Here is a 23,680-nt window from a genome sequence, read left to right as displayed (position 1 = left end):
TCCGGAGAAAATAATTCAAAGGCTCTTTTCAGAGCCACCCACAAAATCATGAGAGAGCTCAATTATCCATACTATAATTACGCCGCTTTATATGAACTACTCAACCCGTGTTTTGTCTTGTATTCTCCATGTTTATTAACAGAATTTTTGGCTTGGTGGTAGAAGCAACAATTCCCACGTTTTCATTAACACAAAGACGTGCCAAAACGTCCTCCCAAAGCAAGTTCTTCCTGGGGTAGGATATCTCTCGTGTAGTTCTTACGCCAGAGAACACGGGAAGACCATCTTGACAAGAGCTCCCGTCCCTTCCCCCCTCTTCCTCGTTTTTCTTCTCCGAGAGGGGTTGGAACAGCACCAGAGATAGGAGGCATAATCATCTTCGGGGAAGGGAGGGGAAAGGGCGGAGGAAGGGGCAGTGGGTCGGGCTCTCCGCTGGCCAATCCTTGGTCTGGGCGGGCTTTTTCAATACTTAAAACCCTTTCTCAAGGGGAACAAAAGGAACCGGAGTGCTCAGGGCTATTTTCGGCTCTCCGAACTAGAAACCCTCCCCTCCTGCACCAAACAGGCAAAACCATTTAAGAGAAATAATACAATAGACATGGCTCAGTAGTAGCTTGCCTGGCATTCTCATTGCTTTTGTTACAAAATATAACCTTAAAAAAAACCCCCACAAATCCCGTGCATCAGATTTTTTATCAAATAATTATAAAATATTGCTTCCTGGTAGTCAAACCAATTACTCGACAAAAGAAGACGTAAAACTACACTTCCCTAAAGCGCCGCGTCATATGTTACTTGTTACCTTTTCTTTCGGCAAACGTAACGGCGGTGGGGGAAATAAGAATTCTCTCTGAGAACTTACAAATTACCGGATCCTTGCTGCAAGTTACACACGACCTCGGTGCCTCAGCTCCTTTAGGGAAGTGTGGGTGGCTCTTAAAAGAGCCGTTGGATAACGAAGTATGTTGAGCAGGACTCTTCTAGTATGATTTACTTTTTCTTCGGCGCCGCCTTCTTCGCCTTGGCTGCTTTTGGCTTGGCTGCCTTAGGCTTAGCTGCTTTGGGCTTCACCGTTTTAGTCTTGGCGGGGCTCTTCGCTGCCTTCTTGGGGCGACCTGCCTTGGCTGCTTTCTTAGGGCTCTTCGCCGCCTTCTTGACCGCAGTGGCCGCCGGCTTCTTGGCCTTCTTAGGGCTCTTCTTCACTGCCGCAGCTTTTTTAGGCTTCTTGGCAGCGCTGGCAGGTTTCTTGGCCGCTGGCTTTCTGGGTTTGGCTGCAGTCGCCCGCTTCTTGGGGGCTTTTTCTTTCACCTCTCCCGGTTTCTTGTTGAGCCGGAAAGAGCCGGAAGCCCCGGTGCCCTTGGTCTGCACCAGAGTACCTTTGTTGACGAGGCTCTTGAGACCCAGCTTGATGCGGCTGTTGTTCTTCTCCACATCGTAGCCGCCAGCGGCCAGCGCCTTCTTGAGCGCGGCGAGAGACAGTCCCTTGCGCTCCTTGGAGGCAGACACGGCCTTGGTAATCAGCTCAGTAACGCTGGGACCAGTAGGCTTGCGGGTTTTGGAGCCGCCCGCGGCTTTCTTCGGCTTCTTAGCGGCGGCCTTGGCGCCAGGAGCCGGCGCGTCGGGGGCGGCAGCAGGAGCGGTCTCGGACATGGTAGCGGCGGCGGCAGCAGCGTCCTCTGCGGAGCAGGCAACGCAATTGGGCTGGCGCAGGTCAGCTGCTCGTATTTTTAGCGAGGAGCCGCGCGGTGATTGGTGCGTTGCAGAGCCCGCCTCTCTGTACGGCCGGGGAGCCCTTCGGTGTGCTCGATTTGTGTTTCTTTGGACTCACAAAAGTGTATTTTCCTCGGAATTTCTGCCATCAAATCGCCCCATTTCCCTGGTGAGGTAGGAGAAGACCAGGTACTTGCGTTCGGGAGAGTTTCCAGCCGGAAACATGCAGGTTGAGGTAAAGGAGAGGCAATAAATCCCGTGTGCTGCTGCTGGAGAGACCTCTGAAGAGAGAAACTTTTGTTTTTCCTTGCAAATTAAAAATTTTATTTTGAAATAAGTGTTACAGCAACGACACAGTCTGAATCTTTAGAGGGTTTTCTTGGGGCCAAAGTTGAAATTTGCCGGTTTAAAGCTTATTTGACAGTTTAAAGTGATTTTGAAGAGAAGGAAGTAACACAAACTTCTCTTTCAGCTTTGAATATGGATTAAGAACCGGTTCCTTTGACCATGTGTTTTACCTCCTAAAACGCTAAAGTGTACTGAAATAGTCACTTGTAGAATCTCCTATTGCTTTTTTTATAGATCCATAAGCAATTTGTTAATATTTGGAGATATGTGAACATACTGTTGTTTTATTATCTCTTCCTGGAATTCCAGTATAAGGGAGGCAAACTTAACCTCTTACTCTGTGTTGGGTGTTTTTTCTTTTGTTTGTTTTCAATATGAATTTCCGTACCAGTTCTCAACTAAATCAAGCTATTTGCTTTTCATGTTCCATTTCAGTTTCAAGTAAACAGTTATTTGATATCTGATGTTGCAAAACTGCAGCTTTGTAAAAGAAACCAACCTCCTAAACTTCTGGTGATATTTACTGAAATTATCTTTGTCTCTCTGGCCATTTAAGATGTTCAAGGACGAGCATAGCAGTTCAGTAGTTATGTTTTTCCTGCCTAGAGAGTGTTGTTATGTTGTGTATTTTCTCTAATAGTAAGTTTAATAGAATTTAAAACCATATTATCATCTGGAATGGTTTTTTTGTGCATCTCATAGAATTTGTCTACACAAAGGGTTATCTAAAGCCAATTCTGAATCCTCTTCCCACTCTAAATAAAACTCATCTAATTCTTCCATATGCATTTTATAGCGATAACTAAAACGAGAAAATGCTTTCAGGACAAAAACTAAAGCACTTTGTGATAACCTTTTGACAAGGGGAGTGGTAGGGCCATAGGTTGTTCCCAAAGAACCAGGAAGAATTCAATCAGTATTGCTGTCTGGTGGAAGGTGATTGAATATGCTGAACGGAGCAGAGCAGAGCTCTTGAACAATATTTCATTAACTTGTACCCAGTTATAAGCAAGTGTGGTATCCATTGCTTTTTCCAGTTATTTAAGAATCACAAAGACTGCATTTCAGCATTGGTGTCTGATTTCCTTTGATATTACCAGCTATAACATATAATATGAACACAGTACTTAAATCATATTAGTAACTAAAATGTCAGATCGTATGAATAGGTAGTTTTGAGCAAATGTAATCCTATTTCCACCACCTCGTTGTATTTACAATGGCTGTTCTGTAAATACTAAATGTGTATATAATATGAAAAAAAAAAATTACTGTAAAATTGGGTTTCAGTAAGTATGAAACTGGATAAATGCAATGAAGGGAAAAATTTCAACCACCACCCTAGATGAAAAAAAATCATTAAAAAAAAAAAAGTTTGCAAGAAAAGTGCACCTGAGTAATATAATGCTTCAATAGGAAGACAGCTGGGAAAAGAGTAATCTTACTACTTTAAAGATCTTCCTTGTAACAGTTACACAACGTAAGATAGGGATACAGGAATGAAATTAAATTGGAGTGTATGTGGGTATTGAAGATATACCTTCACAGATTAGTAGAAGTGAAGTAAAATAAATATATATATATATTAAGTCTATGTCCTAGGTGTGTTTATAAATCAGTGAATGAGATTTTCTATTGACTTGACCACACAAGGAAATAAAGTAGCAATACTGGGAGGAGATGACATTTAGCGGATACCAAGACACTTCATAGCAGACAGGCAGAGGAGAAAAGCTTAGACCTTGAAGTGACATGTCAGCAAAATAGAAACTCATTGCCTATTCTTGTTATTTTGAACTTGTACACATTTTCTTCAGTAACCTTCACTGTAGGAGGTTTAAATACTCCCTCCCTCAGTTGTGGCTTCACAGATTGTTTATTCACATTTATTGGTTGGATTGGCTGAAACTGGGGTGGCTAAAATGGTTGCCATCCCAGTTGTCTGCCTGGCTTTTCTCCCAGGAGTTGATACCATCTCCCAGTTCCCAACAGGGACAGCTAATAATATGTATAGCAGCTTCTGATCTCCAATGGTTGCAGTCTGCTATCTTAAAAAAAGTATAAAATGAAGTGACTTGAGAAATTTCCTGACACAGAGAGAAGCTCTGATCTTTCTTTTTTCTAGTGGCTTTGCAGGAAAGACATGAAATAACTTTAGCCATGTAGAATTGCTGCTTGGAACATGTGTTCTTTTCTACATGAAAGAAATACATGCAGGAAAAACATTTTTTTTCTTTGAAAGTTGAGGTGCATTTGGCAATTTTAAAAAGAGTTTGCTCCACAGTCAGGGCAGATTAGTTTAGAAGGCATGGACAGATGTACTCAGGCAAAGAAACAAATGTAGTGAAGGATTACATAAAAGGCAGGAATAGCTGTTTCACCTACAGCTGAGCAAATGAGAAAAGGAAATAATCCTGTTTAGGTATAGGATGTTGTAGAAAGGCTTCATGAAGAAGGCGCCATGTAGACGCTGACGTGCAGTTTGGCTTTCCTAATGATAGTGGAGGGAGGTAGACTTCATCATTCATTAAAAGAGGAGAGGAGTGACATCAGGATCTCTAGAGCTACTTTTTGGAAAGAGCATCACTGTAATGTCTACTATATCTGAATTGTTTCAATCCTATTCTACCTTGTGGGCACCCCAGCAGGCCACACTACATCAGAAACCTGCAAAGGTTGCAATCTGAAGCCTGCAGGTCACTTCCCTTCAGATACCCAGGTCTGCCCAACTTTTACAGTTATATTTTAAGACTTCTTGGCATAAACAGGAAGACATGGGGACCACAGCCAAGGGCTGGCACTACACCTGAGAGCTATCAAACATTCCCATCTCCAGTTTAGGACCTGCTAGTACTTGTTCCTAAGAAAATGAACTCTGGGTTATATTTGGATATGTTTGCAGTAATGAGAGGTAGCATGGTAGTTGTTCTTAAGCAATTTTGTTAGGAGGCATTAGCATGAGAGCTAGCCACACCATGTGGCTAATGGGCTGCTCTATCTCCTGAAGGTGAGAGCCATGATCAGTCATTCTTAGACAGCTGGAGGAAGTACAGCTATGCACCACAGTCTCTCTCCTTCCTTCAAGTGACAATTTCCAGAGAGATTTAGGTGAGGAACTTTATATTATGTATTACACTCCTGCAGACATGTTCCACAGGAAAGAAGTGTAAATCCTCCCTGCAACCATGATTACCCTCCTATTACAGTGTTACACCCATGCCTTACTTGCCTTCAGTGACTTCATCCTTCATCTGAGTTACAAATGTAATAACTTGTATGATCAAACCAGCCAGCACAGTTTAACAACTTTCAACCCTTAGCTAAGGGATTTTAAAGTTGTACATACCAAACTGCAAACTTGTTGCAGCTCAGCAAACAAGTCTCTGCCTACATAATACTAATGCTGCTGCTGCTGCTGTTGTTAAGGCTCCTAAGGGTACTGAGGCCATACAAGGCCTTTTAAATCCAGTGTATGGCTGAGCATCTGAACTGGGCAGCACAAATAGGGTAGGGCAACGGATGACTGTCCCTGTAGACTCAGCTTCCTGGAATGTTGCACACTCCTCCCTGTACTCTTGGTTAAGGGTTGGGGCATCTGTTGTGGCCTCCCTTCATCATTGCCATGGCATGTCATTTTGATATTGAAAATCTATGGTCCAAAACCTGCACATGTCCATAGTTAGGAGGTACTGGGAAAGATGCTTTTCTTGGGAAAGCAGAAAAAAACCCAGCAAAAATGCAGAGGAACCCTTCCCAGAATGGCTGATGTGGAAAAAATATGTACTTTGTTGTCTAATGTACAGTGGTTTACCAGGTTAACACATTTTTTGGTTTTCTCACACGCAAGCAAATAAAAGGTCCTCACTGTTGGTCAGGTATCAAGGAACAAAATTATTTATGTCTTAAAGTACTTTGGTTTTCTGACACTAATCTAAGACACTTGACAAACTCTCTTCTGAACCACCCTGGCATGCTTCGAACATAGTTATCAACCAGCAATTGAGGACAAACTGTCCGTGAAAGGCAAGCAAGCTTAACAGAAGCTCCATTAGCCATGGCTCCCCAAAGAAACTGTTTCCTCCTGAATTGCCAGTGTCTCTCTTTCACCTGCATTTATTAGTGAATTCCACCAATAAAAGGTGCCACTACACTGTCCTTCCAGAGCATCCTCTGTCAGCACTGAAGCCTGGCTCCTAAGACCTGTGAGCAACTCACACAGTGATGCTGAGCAACTCACTCTTCCTTCCCGTAGCACCCAGCACGTCTGTGTTTTCTGCCCTCCACTCTTGCTGATTGGTGTGGCAGTGCTCTCTGTGACTGCCAGTAAAAGGGAGGAAGCAACATGGCCTATCTATAAGTCCCTTCCCACTCCAGCCAGAACTACTTTTGGTACTTATGGAGGGATAAGTGCTCTTTGGCACATAATGCATGCACAGCTGGTCTCCAATCCACCATCTCCATGGCTGGTGACACCCAGCTACTGATGTGACAGGCTTCCAGGTACATTTGGGTTGGCAGGCAACCCTTTCTTTTTGACACACAGACAGTGATAGTGGCACGCAGACAGAGTAGCCTGGACTTCTGCCATCACTGAAAGCCAAAGCACTGTGTCACACACCAGGTTAAGATGCTCTCATTAAGTGATGCTGCCTTGCTGGTTTTGCTGAGAGGTGTGGGGCTGAAGAAGCTACTGGCTCCAGATAAGGCTGTTTGTGCCATCTTTCTAGAGCAGGAGTATCACAAGGTAATGCTTGTGTGCCAGCAATATAGGCTGGCTGTCTTCCCATAGAAGGGAGCAAAAAGGTTTTGGAAAGTTGTTCAGTGTGTAAGAGTGCTATGTCATAGCTTATGTTTTTTACAGCACATGATTTGTGACTAGCAGTCCATGAGCTGGTGCCAGAGCACTGCTGTCCTTTGCTAGGATGTCATCCAGACTGCCAGGGGCACTGGAAGGGCCAGCTGGTGCCCAGACATGCCCACAATATACAAATGGGGCCGGACAACTCAGCACTTCTGCCGTCAGACAGTTAGGAAGTCAGGAATCTGGCTTTACAGGCTCATGGGAGTACGTGTGCACAGTGTGGGCACATTCAAGAAGGATATATTTCACCTATTTTGCCTGCAACTTGCCATGTATAATCTGGTCCCAGAAAGAAGGCTTGCCTTCCATAAGTGTATTAATTCTAAATCTTGGTCTTCCTGACACTTTTTTTTGTTTGTTTGTTTTGGACACTGAAAATGCACTTAAGTTTTAGTTGATGCATGCATGAAATGAGTAGAATAACAAGTTTATCTTTGTGTGCTATTTGAGGTTAGTAGTTTATAACATCTTACATTTAATTGTGTGGTTAACAAGACTAGCATACAAGGCCAGCAACTAGCATACAAGGCCAGCAATGAGCAGCTAGCAGCAAGGATCAGCCTGTGTCCAGAGGTATAGGTATAGAGGTTGTAAATAAAGAGAAACCAGCTGCAAGTTAAGGTTTATCCAAACTGCAATAGGAGACACCTATAAGAAAGGAAACTTAAAAGCCCAAATTACCCAAAGCTGTTGAGAGAAGGGCCTGCTGATCAGTAAGGTAAATATTTGAGTAATTATGATAGTAACTGTCCAGATCTAATGCATGTTCATTTACATAAATATCTTCCTGGGGTGGTGGTGGGAAGAAAATAAAGAAAAAAACAATCAAAACCTTAGCATATGCGAAGGTGTAATCTGTGCTTGATTTACTAATTCTTTAGAAGAAATCAGGCTTTTCAATGCTAGAGTACATGAAAAGGCTTCTATGGGTGACTCTTGTCACCAGATCACTAGATGGGGGCAGGAAATTTTGTTTGCATTTGACATGAATGAAAAGGTTCTTACACATGAAAACTGGTTATAGGTTTTTTTGTTTTTTTGTTTTTTGTTTTTTTTTTTTTTTTTTTTTTTTGTTTTGTTTTTGTTTTGTTTTTGTTTTTTTTGTTGGTTTTTTTTTTTTCCCCTTTTACAGGATGTGCTTCTTCTCCTAACATGGTGAATAGTCTTAGCTCTGTGGTTTTTTGGGGTTTTTGTTTTGGTTTTTTTTTGTAACCTTCTTCTCTGTAGGGTAGAAGGGTCACTTCATTATGGTCTCTTCAATGTTGAAGGAGACACAAGCTGTATTGGGCTAGTACTGGGGGGATGCAAGCTGTAAATCTGGGAGAGGACAAAGTAAGAATACAGAGTGTAGAAGAAGAACTTGTTTCTGCAGTTCAGAATATCAGCATGGCTCCAGAGTGGGGGAAAATGAATGAGCAAAAGGAATGGAACAGTCTTGAGATTATGCTGCATTTTGAATTGCATTCTGGAAAGAGACTTACAATCATAACACTGGAAAACTGAATAATTCACAGGAAACTTCCACCTGAGCCAATATCCCATCTGTGACAGAGGCTGGTAAAAAAAAAAAAAAAAAAGTAAGAACAATAAGTAATATCTCATCAAAATGATCCCTTAGGTCCTAGTGATTTGTAGGCGAAGGACTCACCAAGTTAGAGGGGATGTTTTTGAATTAAGGAGCTTTGAATATTTATTAATTGCTTTTTTCTGGACATAATGCACCTAATTTTTCATGCTTTAGGGTGTGGCTTTAGCCCAACAAATTATAAAAGGTTGTGGAATAGGTACAGTGGGAATGGTAGATGGACAAATGGCTGATGAACATATATACTACATGGAGTGTATCCTTTTCATAGAGGAGAATGACATTTATATACAGTTAATTTCCTTTGTGTGTGTGTACAAAATGGTGCTGGAAAACATGCTTTCTATGGTGTAGATGAAGTAGGACAAAGTGAAAGCCAGCAGAGGGAGTGAACTTTCCTGCAGCTGAAGAGAGGTGAAGAAATTATAGCAGGGAATGACAAGTCATTTGAAAAAACAAAAAGAAATCAGGTGTCTTCAGGGCCAGGCAGGGACATTTCTATATAAAATATCTGAGCTGAATAATGCTGGGGAACAATTACCTCACCATTATATTTTTAGATCACATCACTCACACAGACCTTCCCTCCTGGAGTCACTGTAACTGAGGCATAAGCAAATGCCAATGTCAGAGAGACAAAGGATTGTCAAAGTTCACAAAAATCTCCCAGAGTCCTTCATCTTGAAGGGCTCTCCTCTGTATCTGTGTGGATAATGACGTATTCAGCTATGATGAGCACAGGCAAATGCTCCATCTTTGAATCATGCTAACCTCATAGCCTCAGTAGGACCTGAGATATGAAAGGGTAGACTGCAGGAATAGCCAGCAGATGACCCATTTTGAGAGTCACAAAGTCATACCAAAATAACAAAGAGAAATGTTGTCACTGGCAAAAGAAAAAACATAGTACATGAATGAAAAAGTATCTATACACTCAGAATTACATCAGGCCTTTGAAAACATGAACATAGCTGACATAGGCCTTTTTGCTGTGCGTTTGACATAAGTGACAAATTTAGACACCGTTAGTAGGACTGGTCTAAATAGAAATATGCTGCTTTCTAAATGTGACCAGGATATCTGGAACTTACTATGAAGCAAGACTACAGGCACAGGGTAGAAAATAGACTGCTTTCTCAAACTTCTATAATGAAAAAGACCTTTGTGGACTTATTACTCTGAGTCAGGCATAGCCAGCTTTACTTTATTTCTGGTCTGAAGTGAAGACTTAGAGACGATTTTCCTTATGCTTCAATGCATAGAAAACAAATACAACCATAAGGCCACGAGGATGACTTGTCAGTTCTTAAATTTAGCAGCCGGTTCCCAGTATTACCATCAAGAACTTCTGATGTGACCTTAGAACTAATGAGACATGGTCAACATGACCTTCGGAACGGTCCGCGGAGGAATCAAGACCATCCGGTACAAGATAACTAATACTCTCGGCCCCTGAGAGAGGGAAGGTCTGTGCGCCCTCGCCCCGCCTTGGGAAGGAAGATGCTGGCAAACGGCAGTTCGAGGGCCTCCAGGAGTTGAGGGATGGCGAGCGGGGCGGAGGCAGAGGCGGGGACCGGAGCGGCAAAGCCGGCCGACGCCCGGGGGAGGTGCCCGAGAGCGGCGAAGAGCGAAGGCCCCGCCCCTCGGCGCGCGCGCAGGGGGGAGCAGGCCTTGCCCCCGTCGGCCGTGCCCGCCCCTGTTTTCAATCAGGTCGGATCTCAGCGTATAAAGAGCCCGGCGCGCCTACCTGCAGCGGTTGGCTCGTAGGAGCAAAAGCAGGAGGATGTCTGGTAGAGGCAAAGGCGGGAAGGGGCTCGGGAAAGGGGGCGCTAAGCGGCATCGGAAGGTTTTGCGCGACAATATCCAGGGCATCACTAAGCCGGCTATTCGTCGTTTGGCTCGGCGAGGCGGTGTGAAGCGCATCTCTGGGCTCATCTACGAGGAAACGCGCGGTGTTCTGAAGGTTTTCCTGGAGAACGTGATCCGCGACGCGGTCACCTACACGGAGCACGCCAAGAGGAAGACTGTGACCGCTATGGATGTGGTCTATGCTCTGAAACGCCAGGGACGCACTCTCTACGGTTTCGGCGGTTAAAGTGTTTCACTCCCATTTGTCTTTCGCGAACCCAAAGGCTCTTTTAAGAGCCACCCATTTTGTCTTTTGGAAGAGCTGTGTCGCCGTATTCGGTGTTTCTGGTTCCTATTTTTGTTCGTTTTTTGTATTTTTGTATTTTGACGCAGCTGTAACCTGTTCGGTTTAACTGTTATCTCTTGTCTATAGTGCTCTGCGTCAGCGCTGCTCTCCGGTTCTGTTTGCTTTCTACTTAGCGTCCGCCGCTTTTGTAAGAGCGTGCCCGGGATGCTCTGCCGTGCAAGGCAAGCGCTGTGCTGGTTTGTGGCTCTCCGAAGCACTTTGCCGGTGTCAGGGCATCCTGGAAGCCGGTTTGGGCTGAAGGATAAGCCGGCTGCATTTCAGCAGCTGCTTCGCTTCGAGCGAAAGCGGGCCGAGGCGGTCGTCCGTATTCTCTGATGAAATAAAAAAGGGATGAAAGCCGTCTCTTTTAAGGTCTTCAGTACGCGCCAGCGGCGGCCCCTTAGCTTCCTCCCGCCCGCTCGCGCCTGAATGGGGTAGGGGCGGTGACGGCGCCGAGTTCGCTTCAGCCAGCGGGCGCGGAAGGGGGCTCCGCGCTCCGGTGGGGGGGAGGAGTATGTGTGTGCGGTGGAGGTCTGCTGGTACCTGCAGCCGGGCCTCATCTCTGGCGGGGAGCAGGTTAAACACAATCTCGTGATAAGCCCGCACGGGCCACAGTTGGCTCCGGGCAAATCCACGCTCGGCTGAAATCGTGCTCCGCGGACGCTCGCCCCACCATCACCATTGCACAGGTGGAAGAGTAGCACAGAGCTCGCCCGCCAGACGGGGTGATGGGCGGGACACACCAAGGAAAATACATTTCCTGCTCCAGCACTCGGGGACAACTGCGCCGGGTGCCTGCAATGGGGAGAGGCTGGTCTTCCGGTATCGCGCCGACCCCCCCCCACGAAAAACGTGAGGATCCAATTCTCTGCCGCCTACTTAACAGCATTTCAAGCTCTTTCTCGAGGCTGTGGGTGGCTCTGAAAAGAGCCTTTGGGGTTCGCCTCGGTACGCAGCAAGTTTATCTGCACTCGACTTTTACTTGCTCTTGGCCTTATGGCTCTCAGTCTTCTTGGGCAGCAACACGGCCTGGATGTTGGGCAGCACACCACCCTGCGCGATCGTCACCTTGCCCAGCAGCTTGTTCAGCTCTTCATCGTTGCGGATAGCGAGCTGCAGGTGCCGCGGGATGATGCGCGTCTTCTTGTTGTCGCGGGCCGCGTTGCCTGCCAGCTCCAGGATCTCGGCCGTCAGGTACTCTAGCACAGCCGCCAGGTACACCGGGGCGCCGGCGCCCACCCGTTCCGCGTAATTGCCCTTGCGCAGCAGGCGATGGACGCGGCCCACGGGGAACTGCAGTCCGGCGCGCGACGACCGCGACTTAGCCTTAGCACGCGCCTTCCCGCCCTGCTTCCCGCGCCCGGACATATTCGCTCCTGGATCTGTCGGTCGATCCCAAATACCGACTACTGACGCAAAGTTACGGTAGTTAAGGTACCTGCGCCCTGACGCCAGCCCTTATATCGCTTCCCTGTGCGCGGCCGGAGGCTCCCGATAGGCCGATCCGCCTCCTCGCACAATACGCACCCAATAGCGCAGCGAATCTCATCCCGACCAATCGCGAGGGGCGCAGGCGCTCCCGAGGCGCCCAAGGATAGGGCGGGAGGGGGTGGGCTTCGGCAGGCGGCTCCGCTCGGACGCAACGGTCGCTCCCGCCGCCTCAGCTTGGACCGGCGGGGGCCGCGCACCCCGTATTTCCTGCGGTTCTCTCTTCCTTTGTTTAAGTGCTTTGAATCGGGACGGCAAAGTGCGGGTTGGAGGGCGCAGCTGAGGGGGGCAGAAGAGAAGGGGGAGACAACGCGGCTGTGTCGGTGAGCGGAAGTGAAGAGGGCTGGCAGAATGCTTTCCTTCCCACCCCCCGGTTCATGCTGGGCTTTTTACCCGCGGTATGGTTGTGCTCCTTATCAACACTAGTTCAACCCGGGAATTTTCCGATTTACAAAAAATATGCACGCTCTCTTGCACTGTAAAAGTACCACAGCTCATTCCTTTCTAGTAGTCTCTAGCCATTCCCTGCAAATGCACAAGAAGGGGATAAAGCCTCTATCGCTACTGCTCGGTAAGAAAACGTCAGCTACAACCTCCAATTCATATACTGGTCTAACAGCAACCTTTCCCACTTTCAAAAACTGCACACTTCTTTTCCTGTGCTCCCTTACTATAACCACATCTTCAAGATGGACAACTACTCGAACGCGGTTTATCGATTTAAATGCGTGATTAAACACAAGTTTATTTGCCTCTTCATTATGTTAAAATTACTTTAGTAATATATATTTAATATGCTTACAATACTAAGACTTGATGTCTCAAGTGTTACAACTCTTCCATTGCTCATGGAGTGGCTCTTAAAAGAGCCTTTGTTTAAAGTATTTTCTCAGATGCTAGAGTTGTAAACACGTCTAGGCGCGCTCTCCGCGAATGCGCCGCGCCAACTGGATGTCCTTGGGCATGATTGTGACACGTTTGGCGTGGATGGCACAGAGATTGGTGTCCTCGAAGAGCCCCACCAGGTAAGCTTCGCTCGCCTCCTGCAGTGCCATCACGGCCGAGCTCTGGAAGCGCAGATCGGTCTTGAAGTCCTGCGCGATCTCGCGCACCAGGCGCTGGAAGGGCAGCTTGCGAATCAGCAGCTCGGTCGACTTCTGGTAGCGTCGGATCTCGCGCAGCGCCACCGTGCCGGGACGGTACCGGTGCGGCTTCTTCACGCCGCCCGTGGCCGGCGCGCTCTTGCGGGCCGCCTTGGTGGCCAGCTGCTTGCGGGGCGCCTTCCCGCCGGTCGATTTACGGGCAGTCTGCTTCGTACGCGCCATAACTCTCACGAAGCAACTAACACAGCCCAAAGCCAAAAGCACCAAAACGGTTTCTCCGTGCGAGGTATATATAGCACTGGTGCCCTCTCTGATTGGAGGGCATAGAAGTGCAGCCTTTTATTGGAGGATTGAAGTTTTAAAATTCCCGCCTTAGGCAGTTCCTGCCCAGCCCAGGCATCACTTCTGCGGCTGTGCATGTATTCTGTATGTTCCAGAAAAAAAGAAGGTCTAAAATGCCTGTATTTTTTCATTATCCGGATATTCATCTTGAAGTTTCGATTTGGCATTTTTTTAAACATACTGTAAGCTAAATTTTGAGATTTCTTTTCATTCAGTGAGGGTAGAGCCTGTGTTCAGGCTTTATCCCCTTCTTGTGCATTTGCAGGGAATGGCTAGAGACTACTAGAAAGGAATGAGCTGTGGTACTTTTACAGTGCAAGAGAGCGTGCATATTTTTTGTAAATCGGAAAATTCCCGGGTTGAACTAGTGTTGATAAGGAGCACAACCATACCGCGGGTAAAAAGCCCAGCATGAACCGGGGGGTGGGAAGGAAAGCATTCTGCCAGCCCTCTTCACTTCCGCTCACCGACACAGCCGCGTTGTCTCCCCCTTCTCTTCTGCCCCCCTCAGCTGCGCCCTCCAACCCGCACTTTGCCGTCCCGATTCAAAGCACTTAAACAAAGGAAGAGAGAACCGCAGGAAATACGGGGTGCGCGGCCCCCGCCGGTCCAAGCTGAGGCGGCGGGAGCGACCGTTGCGTCCGAGCGGAGCCGCCTGCCGAAGCCCACCCCCTCCCGCCCTATCCTTGGGCGCCTCGGGAGCGCCTGCGCCCCTCGCGATTGGTCGGGATGAGATTCGCTGCGCTATTGGGTGCGTATTGTGCGAGGAGGCGGATCGGCCTATCGGGAGCCTCCGGCCGCGCACAGGGAAGCGATATAAGGGCTGGCGTCAGGGCGCAGGTACCTTAACTACCGTAACTTTGCGTCAGTAGTCGGTATTTGGGATCGACCGACAGATCCAGGAGCGAATATGTCCGGGCGCGGGAAGCAGGGCGGGAAGGCGCGTGCTAAGGCTAAGTCGCGGTCGTCGCGCGCCGGACTGCAGTTCCCCGTGGGCCGCGTCCATCGCCTGCTGCGCAAGGGCAATTACGCGGAACGGGTGGGCGCCGGCGCCCCGGTGTACCTGGCGGCTGTGCTAGAGTACCTGACGGCCGAGATCCTGGAGCTGGCAGGCAACGCGGCCCGCGACAACAAGAAGACGCGCATCATCCCGCGGCACCTGCAGCTCGCTATCCGCAACGATGAAGAGCTGAACAAGCTGCTGGGCAAGGTGACGATCGCGCAGGGTGGTGTGCTGCCCAACATCCAGGCCGTGTTGCTGCCCAAGAAGACTGAGAGCCATAAGGCCAAGAGCAAGTAAAAGTCGAGTGCAGATAAACTTGCTGCGTACCGAGGCGAACCCCAAAGGCTCTTTTCAGAGCCACCCACAGCCTCGAGAAAGAGCTTGAAATGCTGTTAAGTAGGCGGCAGAGAATTGGATCCTCACGTTTTTCGTGGGGGGGGGTCGGCGCGATACCGGAAGACCAGCCTCTCCCCATTGCAGGCACCCGGCGCAGTTGTCCCCGAGTGCTGGAGCAGGAAATGTATTTTCCTTGGTGTGTCCCGCCCATCACCCCGTCTGGCGGGCGAGCTCTGTGCTACTCTTCCACCTGTGCAATGGTGATGGTGGGGCGAGCGTCCGCGGAGCACGATTTCAGCCGAGCGTGGATTTGCCCGGAGCCAACTGTGGCCCGTGCGGGCTTATCACGAGATTGTGTTTAACCTGCTCCCCGCCAGAGATGAGGCCCGGCTGCAGGTACCAGCAGACCTCCACCGCACACACATACTCCTCCCCCCCACCGGAGCGCGGAGCCCCCTTCCGCGCCCGCTGGCTGAAGCGAACTCGGCGCCGTCACCGCCCCTACCCCATTCAGGCGCGAGCGGGCGGGAGGAAGCTAAGGGGCCGCCGCTGGCGCGTACTGAAGACCTTAAAAGAGACGGCTTTCATCCCTTTTTTATTTCATCAGAGAATACGGACGACCGCCTCGGCCCGCTTTCGCTCGAAGCGAAGCAGCTGCTGAAATGCAGCCGGCTTATCCTTCAGCCCAAACCGGCTTCCAGGATGCCCTGACACCGGCAAAGTGCTTCGGAGAGCCACAAACCAGCACAGCGCTTGCCTTGCACGGCAGAGCATCCCGGGCACGCTCTTACAAAAGCGGCGGACGCTAAGTAGAAAGCAAACAGAACCGGAGAGCAGCGCTGACGCAGAGCACTATAGACAAGAGATAACAGTTAAACCGAACAAGTTACAGCTGCGTCAAAATACAAAAATACAAAAAACGAACAAAAATAGGAACCAGAAACACCGAATACGGCGACACAGCTCTTCCAAAAGACAAAATGGGTGGCTCTTAAAAGAGCCTTTGGGTTCGCGAAAGACAAATGGGAGTGAAACACTTTAACCGCCGAAACCGTAGAGAGTGCGTCCCTGGCGTTTCAGAGCATAGACCACATCCATAGCGGTCACAGTCTTCCTCTTGGCGTGCTCCGTGTAGGTGACCGCGTCGCGGATCACGTTCTCCAGGAAAACCTTCAGAACACCGCGCGTTTCCTCGTAGATGAGCCCAGAGATGCGCTTCACACCGCCTCGCCGAGCCAAACGACGAATAGCCGGCTTAGTGATGCCCTGGATATTGTCGCGCAAAACCTTCCGATGCCGCTTAGCGCCCCCTTTCCCGAGCCCCTTCCCGCCTTTGCCTCTACCAGACATCCTCCTGCTTTTGCTCCTACGAGCCAACCGCTGCAGGTAGGCGCGCCGGGCTCTTTATACGCTGAGATCCGACCTGATTGAAAACAGGGGCGGGCACGGCCGACGGGGGCAAGGCCTGCTCCCCCCTGCGCGCGCGCCGAGGGGCGGGGCCTTCGCTCTTCGCCGCTCTCGGGCACCTCCCCCGGGCGTCGGCCGGCTTTGCCGCTCCGGTCCCCGCCTCTGCCTCCGCCCCGCTCGCCATCCCTCAACTCCTGGAGGCCCTCGAACTGCCGTTTGCCAGCATCTTCCTTCCCAAGGCGGGGCGAGGGCGCACAGACCTTCCCTCTCTCAGGGGCCGAGCGTCTTTATATTTCATCCGTGAGGACGAGCGTTGAATATGGGAAATGTGAGCATGTCAGCTGTAAATTCCGTTTCAAAATTACTCCCAGTTGCAGTTAACAGTATAAATCACTTTTGAATTTCTGTCCTCTGCTCTTGTCCCTAAATGCTTTTGTATGCATGGAGCCTTAGGTCTATGTATTTGGTAGTTTTCTGAATCACATTTTCACTCAGTTATGAGTCCTCTTTATGATCTTCCCCATTTTCTCTCTGCTTCAGTGCATGATGAATTCACCTGATAATCTCCTTAGATGTTCAAAATTTAAAATACTCACAAAACAAGAAAGTGGCAGAATTTAGGCTGGTAGAGCACACATTTCCTTGAATTTTGGGTGTTTGCTCAAGAATTTCAAGTTCCAAAGTCTGGATGGAAGCTTTCCTGACATACTGCTTCCTTTCACTGTCAGTTTGCAGCCATTAGGCTTTACTTAATTTTTTGTCATGTTATGTAAATGCTTAGTTAAAAGATTAATCACTGTGGCATTAAAGGAAAAGAGAAGCTTCAAGAATTAAAGTACATATTTAATTTTTTTTATCAGAAAAGACAACACACGTTTTGTGTTATTATAATAGAAAGTAAAAAAAAAAAAAGTCTTGTTATACTCTTACAAATGTTATATTTTTAAAGTTAAAAATACAGCATTGATTTAAGAGGCTTTGAATCAGTCAGAGAGAAACTCCTTTAGGTGTACAAATACCTGCACATTGCTCTAAAGTACTTCTTAGTGCCTGGGGTGTTACACAGTAACATAAATTAGGCCAACTGGAACCAGTGGAGTTAGAACTCTGTGTAGTTTGCTACATGGAGGAAAGTAACAAACAAATATATATTCAAATGCATTAAGAGTTTCACAAACATCTTCGACTTCTCTCACTATCACTTTATCTCCTTGTGCCATGTGCAGAGTTTCCAAAGGGCAATAACTGCCAGTTGGGCAAGAAGGTTCCCATTCACAAGCTAACCTTGCAATTGGAAACAAAATTTTAATCAGATTTTTAGAGAAGAACTGTAGTCATCTCATTCTTCAATTACTTTTAGCAATGTATGACCTGGAAAATGCATTTTTTTCCTTGCCAATGTTTTTTATTTCATCTACACTGTTGGGTGAGTGTAAATTTTTCCTTTTTATGATTCTCACCTTGCATCAGTGAGGCAGCTCTAGCAGCACCCCTTAGGTCCAATTCTGGCTTGGAAACTGCTATTGCTCTACATAGCAGAAAAAGAAAAATGAAAAATTCCAGTCCATTGGAGCTTCTGCATGCTGAGAAGTCAGGTTTCTGTTCTCTCATGAGTGTTAGTGGACAAAACCTGGAAGATAGAGAAGTAGTTCTCATTTGTATTTGGGTAGTGGTTTTGTAATTTAAAAAGAATTGTTCCAGTTCCTGACAATGAGACACATTCTGCCCCATGGCAAAAAAAAAAAAAAAAAATTAAGATGCCTTTCAAATGTGCAATAGACTCTTCTGAACATTCTGTAGTGCATATCTCACCATGACTTATGCCCTATGCCCATAAATTCGTCAGAAGAATAAAATCAGATTGCCCTACAACCAAGCCAAGAGCCTTACCATTATGGAAGCCAGAATTCACAGTGAAGAAATTCACTGCTGTTCATTTGTGCATGGTGCTAATGAAAATACTGCATCAACATTTATTATAGGACATTTCCTAGTAATTCAGGAAAATAAATGTCAGTAGGTGCAGAGGAAGACAGTGAGAGTCTATGACTCTTAAGCAGAAGGATGCAGGGAGTCACGATTTGCTGAACTTTAAGACACCTGTTCTGTGCATCAGCTTTGAAAGAGGCCTTTAAAACAAAGGGAACAATCATTTGGTATTATTTTCCTTGTTCTCCTTTGGAATAGGAGCAAGGGTAGATGTCCAGTTTCAGTAAATGGTCTGCATTAAATTGAATTGTTCCAAAGCAGGTGTGGGGTTCTGATGCAGAACCTGAACCCCTCACATTTTCCTGTCAATGGTTCTTTCCAGGTGGTTTGATTTTTGTTGGTTGGCTTGTTTGGTTTTTGTTTGTTTGTTGTTGTGTTGTTTTTTTTTTTTTCCCTAGTAACCTCTTACGGAAGTTCTGGGTAGAATCTGTCCATAGGCCTGTGGTAGTTCAAAAAGTGTGCATTTTCTGGAAGAAAAGTAACAGCATTTTAGCAAGATATTTCAGTATTTCTATTGACACTTGCTGATTCTAAAAGTGAAGGAAAGTTGGATGGACCAGCAATACCCAAATAGAACTTTTGCCTGAAGAAATAATGGATTATCAATCTTGGGGAAGCTTTTCTGCTGTACCTACAGAACTGCACCAAGTTAAGCACATTCTCTCTGTTTTGGATTATACTGTACAGTGACTGAAAAAAATATTTTAGTCTGCAGTGGTTGACAAATTAAGAACCATGAACTGAATTACAATCCAAATACATGGATAGTTCTAGGATATTATGCTTGAACATCCAAAAGCAAAGTGCAACTGAGCAAAAGAGCCACAGGGAGGCAAATGATCTGCAAGTTGATTCCTCATGTATGTCTGCCATTCCTGACTTCTATTGTATGATGATCTTTGATTTGACCTACACTGCAGATGAGATTATAAAGTTTGTTTTGTTGGTTTTTTGTTTTTTTTTTTTATTTCCCATGAGAACCCACAGCCTTATGCTACCAGTCTGTCTTACTTTGCTCACAAGTGTCTTGCATAGCAGACAGAGATAATCTCCAGTGTACAGAAATATATCTTACATGAAACAATGACGGTCTTGAAAGAATAAAATCTCTAAACACTTTCCAGTTTCCAAGTCAGCCAAGAAACAATTGTGACAATAAAAGCAGAAAATGTTCTGTTTGTATTTGCAAGAATCTCAGAGTCCATTTCTGCTAAAATAAAATAAAATAATAAAATAAAATTAAAATAATAAAGAAATACAAAGATTACTAGGAATCTTTCCAAGACTAGTAAGTATGACAATATTTCTTATTGTATGAGTCCAGAGAAATTACAGAAATCTGACAGTAAATGTGAATAGCTTGAAACAAACAAGCCACTTATTTATAGCTATGAATATACGAGAGAGTTACAAAATGTTAGCTGCACTGCTGGCTGCTGTGAGGACTTGAAATCTCAGTTCTTTCTTACCATGAGGGTTCGTTACTAGTAACTTAGAAAAAATCTTTTCCTGACAGTATCATCAGTTCTGATACAGTGTCAGGTCATGTCTCTTAAGACCTTAATCCTCCCAATTATAGGAAACAACCATCAGATAAAATGAGCATTAAAGTTAGTTAATTTTTTAGTTATTTAGGTAACCTTCAGTTTACAGGCTGAAATGCATTCGCTGAGAGAACTCACTAAGCTGTATTTCTTCCTACATTTCACCTCCAAGCAGAGAAGAAAATGAAGGAAAAAAAAAAAAAAAGTGGGGGAAAAAAAGTATGCAAGCCACATGGAAATTCAAATCAGCCTATTTGTGTATTTTCACAGCCTTAGATAGCAGGAATTCTATGCTATGCCGTATGTTGTCATTTCATTTGCCCTTCATTTTCTTTTAGTCATGAATAGATCTGCTCACCTGTTTTTAGGAGCTGATCATAGCCTGGTATCTAGACTATGAAACACAACATCATTTCAGGCAGATTCTTAATAGTTTCATATTAAAAAGAAATCAATATGTCATTGAAAGCAAAGTAAGAAAGTGAGAATTTATCCATTGTTGGTAATATGGAGCTGCCAATGACCTGGAGAAAGAACCCTCTTGAAAAAGTGCAACTTTGTATTTTACTTAGGAAAGGAGTAAAGTGGTGAATCTCCAGATGCTGTTATCAAAATAATACCCTTCCAGCATCGAAATTTATTCATTAGAACAGAGAAATCAGTTTTGCATAGTAAAGTGTCCTGATTACAGATCATACTCAAAGGGTCTAATTGTCAGCTCTAACTCCGTGGCCTGTTCAAATATCAAAGATTCTATTTCCCAATCAATTTTAAGAAATCACAATGCAATGAGAAGTACTTTTTATACACTTTAAGATTAACCCCAAATATATCGTGATTGCAACTATCATGACTTCTAATTTAACAAACAAAAGAGACTTTGTTAAGGTTACATGGAAAGAGTGATGATAGAACATCAGCCGTCAGAGGGCACGTCGGATTTTGTGCCACTGAAATACAGAAGCAGATGTAAAGTAACACCGGCTTCGGACACTGCTAAAGCACAAACGCTTCCCCAAAAGGCATTAATGAAGGCACCGTGGTCACTGAAGGGGCTTTGAGGGGGGTGATGGGATTTCGGAAGGAAGCGACTCGGCCGAGGGAAGCAGTTCTGCATCCGTGTCCGGGACCACAAGGTGAAACTGTGTTACTTCCTCGGCTTTAATATCAATTTACCCTAAGACCAACCCTTCAAACCATTCTGGTTTTCGCCCTGCTCTGGAGAAGACCTTCTAAAGCACAAGATTTCACTTCTGCTGTGCCCATTTAGCCGATGGAATAATTTTAATTTAAAAGATGATCCGAAAGTTTCTCCCTCCTGAGGTCTCAGCGGCTCCACGCCGCGGAGTTTCAGGGCTCGTTTTTCCCTCATTTCTGCTCCTTCCAAAGGGAAACTGTATTAGATCGTAGGACAGACTCTCCCCTCCCCGTCCGGCAAGAAATAGGGTGCATCGGCACTAAATTTCGTGAGGAAAAAGCCCTTTTTTGACAGGGAAGAAACACAACTGGCGCGGCGGCAGGCGGCAGGGCGACTCAGTCCCCACCAATCAGCGCGCGGGAGTTGCTATAAAAAGGGGTGGCGAGGTTGGCATCGCTATTGTTCGCGCTGACTTCGCTACAGCAACGATGTCGGAGGTCGCCCCTGTTGCCGCGTCCGATGTGGCTCCCGCTGTCGCTTCAGCCGCGGCTAAAGGTATGGCTGCCAAGAAACCGAGGAAGGCGGTGGGCGGCTCCAAAGCCCGGAAGCCTGCGGGCCCTAGCGTTACCGAGCTGATTACTAAAGCCGTGTCCGCCTCCAAGGAGCGCAAGGGACTTTCCCTTGCCGCGCTTAAGAAGGCGCTGGCCGCCGGCGGCTACGACGTGGAGAAGAGTAACAGCCGCATCAAGCTGGGGCTAAAGAGTCTTGTTAACAAAGGTACCTTGGTGCAGACCAAGGGCACTGGTGCTTCTGGCTCTTTCCGCCTTAGTAAGAAGCCGGGAGAGGTGAAAGAAAAAGCCCCCAAGAAGCGGGTGATCGCAGCCAAACCCAGAAAGCCAGCGGCCAAGAAGCCTGCCAGCGCTGCCAAGAAGCCTAAGAAAGCTGCGGCAGTGAAGAAGAGCCCCAAGAAAGTGAAGAAGCCCGCCGCTGCCGCGGCCAAGAAAGCAGCTAAGAGCCCCAAGAAGGTTACTAAAGCTGCCAAGCCCAAGAAGGCGGCGGCAGCAGCGAAGAGTCCAGCCAAGGCGAAGGCGGTGAAGCCCAAAGCAGCTAAGCCCAAGGCAGCCAAGCCAAAAGCGGCTAAGGCGAAGAAGGCAGCACCCAAGAAAAAGTAAATGGTCCTGAAAAAAGTCTCATCTGCCTTGCAGATAAACCCAACGGCTCTTTTAAGAGCCACCCAAGCTTTCTTAAAAAGGGCTGAAACACTTTTTTTTTTCGTTGTATGTCAGTATGTATGCCCCTTTTTTCGGCACTGCTCTTTTCTTGCCGGTCTGAAAACGGCACGGATTTCCACAGGTGCTGGCGGAGCCTCCTGCGGTACAGCCCGTTTCACCCCGTAAAAACCCTCTGCGAGCCCAAAGTCTCCGTGAAGGTTGGCCAGCCCTCGCGCTTTCTCGGCTTCTGGGGTGGGGGGAGGATGCTGCAATTCCCCGTAGTTTATCCGATCAGCCGGAGAACTAAGAACCGCGCTTGGAAGCGCTGCCTTACCCCCCCCCCCCCCCCCGCCTCCCCGCAGCTCTGCCGGTTACGAAAAGCCCGCGCTGCTCAGGGATTGGCCGCGATCTTCCGCGTATTCTGCTGCGCTGCAGTTCTGGAGTTAAACAGAAGCCAGACTTTGTTTTCCACTGGGCGGAAGAGGCTTATGAGCTTCCTGGGTACGTGCTCACCCGGAGCCTTCAGGCCTCCCTCCGCTTTTTTTCCATGGGCGGAAGCCCTCAGCCCAGTTTTGTGCTCTGCGATCTCGTCCTATACCTAGAAATCGAATGATGAGCTGGAGCCGAGAAGCGCGGCTGTTTGTAGCCGCTTTCAGAGCAGTCCCTTGTGCTGTCCGCCGGTCTTCGACTTTGCTGCTGAACACCTTGCGCCTCGGAGCTGCGGGTTCGGTCCTTAGCCGGGTCTGGGACCTCGTCGGGAGCAGCGCTGGGCGCGATAGGAACCCGCAGTAGTCGGAGCCTGCAGTGTCTCCTAACCCTGCAGCTACTTCCTTTTCCCAATGAACTCTCCTTCCGTGGCTTTGAGAAGCAGACGGGGAGAAATGTGGGGGAAGCTATTTCCTTGCTTTAGTCATTGTGCTGGTACTACTACTTCCCCAGCAAGCAGAAGAACTGGGCATTTAATGGAATTATCCTCTCAAATTTCAATGAAGTTGGTTGTTACAAAGTCCTTAAAAAAAAAAAAAAAAAGTTAACCTTGTATATCTGAAGGCATTACCTGGAAACAGGGTCCCTGCAACTTGGAGGAGAAATGGTAGGATTAGATTTCACCGTTATTTTCGTAAAGACTGTCCATGCCCTAAACCCTTGAATTAAAAGGGAAATACAAAGCAGAGCCTCTACTTTCAAACACTGTTCCTGAAATGCTGTTTCTACTCTTCCTCTGCGTTGCATCTTCAGGTGAATCTGACTTGAATCTTTGCTTGGGTTCATAACTTCTTCCTCTATATAAGATACTGACCAGTGTACATGTCCCACTGGGTTTTTTTTTAAAATTATCAGACCATATCCCTTTTACCCTGACAGCCTGTATTTTTGAGCTCACATACCCATGCCTTGTTTGTTATGGAAGTGTGCCTACC

General features: G+C 46.9%; 6 protein-coding genes and 1 pseudogene across 9 annotated transcripts; 3 read left to right on the top strand and 4 right to left on the bottom strand.

Moving 5' to 3' along the window:
• Positions 1–44: 44 nt before the first annotated feature.
• Positions 45–10,391, bottom strand: LOC308232897 (histone H1.01). Of its 3 annotated transcripts, XR_013958896.1 has the most exons (4): positions 10,252–10,391; positions 8,401–8,473; positions 803–1,991; positions 45–552 (listed from the first exon to the last, which is right to left on the bottom strand). XR_013958896.1 is itself a non-coding variant. In XM_080639185.1 (3 exons), exon 3 carries the CDS (start codon positions 1,648–1,650, stop codon positions 991–993), a length of 660 nt encoding a protein of 219 aa, XP_080495311.1. In that variant the 5' UTR covers positions 1,651–1,991; positions 8,401–8,473; positions 10,252–10,391; the 3' UTR covers positions 45–990. The 3 variants fall into 3 exon arrangements, 2 of the variants coding, with proteins under 2 accessions (XP_080495311.1, XP_080495312.1); XM_080639185.1 differs by having other exon boundaries at positions 45–1,991; XM_080639186.1 differs by lacking the exon at positions 10,252–10,391 and adding an exon at positions 9,596–9,685 and having other exon boundaries at positions 45–1,991.
• LOC308217679 (histone H4) lies at positions 10,059–10,687 on the top strand. Its single transcript, XM_080610903.1, has one exon. It carries the CDS (start codon positions 10,288–10,290, stop codon positions 10,597–10,599), a length of 312 nt encoding a protein of 103 aa, XP_080467029.1. The 5' UTR covers positions 10,059–10,287; the 3' UTR covers positions 10,600–10,687.
• Positions 10,688–10,841: 154 nt separating this feature from the next.
• Positions 10,842–12,104, bottom strand: LOC308217224 (histone H2A type 2-C). The gene has a single exon (XM_080610184.1). It carries the CDS (start codon positions 12,064–12,066, stop codon positions 11,677–11,679), a length of 390 nt encoding a protein of 129 aa, XP_080466310.1. The 5' UTR covers positions 12,067–12,104; the 3' UTR covers positions 10,842–11,676.
• Positions 12,105–13,100: 996 nt separating this feature from the next.
• On the bottom strand, positions 13,101–13,928 carry LOC308217074 (histone H3.2; the record flags this gene model as incomplete). Its single annotated transcript, XM_080609783.1, has 1 exon — positions 13,101–13,928. Exon 1 carries the CDS (start codon positions 13,509–13,511, stop codon positions 13,101–13,103), a length of 411 nt encoding a protein of 136 aa, XP_080465909.1. The 5' UTR covers positions 13,512–13,928.
• Positions 13,929–14,503: 575 nt separating this feature from the next.
• Positions 14,504–15,773, top strand: LOC308217305 (histone H2A type 2-C). Its single transcript, XM_080610306.1, has one exon. It carries the CDS (start codon positions 14,542–14,544, stop codon positions 14,929–14,931), a length of 390 nt encoding a protein of 129 aa, XP_080466432.1. The 5' UTR covers positions 14,504–14,541; the 3' UTR covers positions 14,932–15,773.
• Positions 15,774–15,920: 147 nt separating this feature from the next.
• Positions 15,921–20,233, bottom strand: LOC308217605 (histone H4). The gene has a single exon (XM_080610770.1). The coding sequence runs from the start codon at positions 16,318–16,320 to the stop codon at positions 16,009–16,011; it is 312 nt and encodes a 103-aa protein (XP_080466896.1). The 5' UTR covers positions 16,321–20,233; the 3' UTR covers positions 15,921–16,008.
• Positions 20,234–21,536: 1,303 nt separating this feature from the next.
• Positions 21,537–22,220, top strand: LOC308230403 (histone H1.01 pseudogene; annotated as a pseudogene). The gene has a single exon. The product of its transcript is annotated as a histone H1.01 pseudogene (transcript).
• The last annotated feature ends 1,460 nt before the right edge of the window (positions 22,221–23,680 follow it).

This window comes from Psittacula echo (assembly GCF_963264785.1).
Source record: "Psittacula echo genome assembly, chromosome: 1".
Classification (NCBI taxonomy): domain Eukaryota; kingdom Metazoa; phylum Chordata; class Aves; order Psittaciformes; family Psittacidae; genus Psittacula; species Psittacula echo.
Note: the sequence above shows the minus strand (reverse complement) of the source record. Positions and strands in the feature narration are given on the sequence as shown.

What these genes read in the sequence shown, in the direction of transcription:
- LOC308217305 (XM_080610306.1), top strand. Translation starts at nt 14,542, where the DNA reads ATGTCCGGGCGCGGGAAGCAGGGCGGGAAGGCGCGTGCTAAGGCTAAG.
- LOC308217605 (XM_080610770.1), bottom strand. Translation starts at nt 16,320, where the DNA reads ATGTCTGGTAGAGGCAAAGGCGGGAAGGGGCTCGGGAAAGGGGGCGCT.
- LOC308232897 (XM_080639185.1), bottom strand. Translation starts at nt 1,650, where the DNA reads ATGTCCGAGACCGCTCCTGCTGCCGCCCCCGACGCGCCGGCTCCTGGC.
- LOC308217679 (XM_080610903.1), top strand. Translation starts at nt 10,288, where the DNA reads ATGTCTGGTAGAGGCAAAGGCGGGAAGGGGCTCGGGAAAGGGGGCGCT.
- LOC308217224 (XM_080610184.1), bottom strand. Translation starts at nt 12,066, where the DNA reads ATGTCCGGGCGCGGGAAGCAGGGCGGGAAGGCGCGTGCTAAGGCTAAG.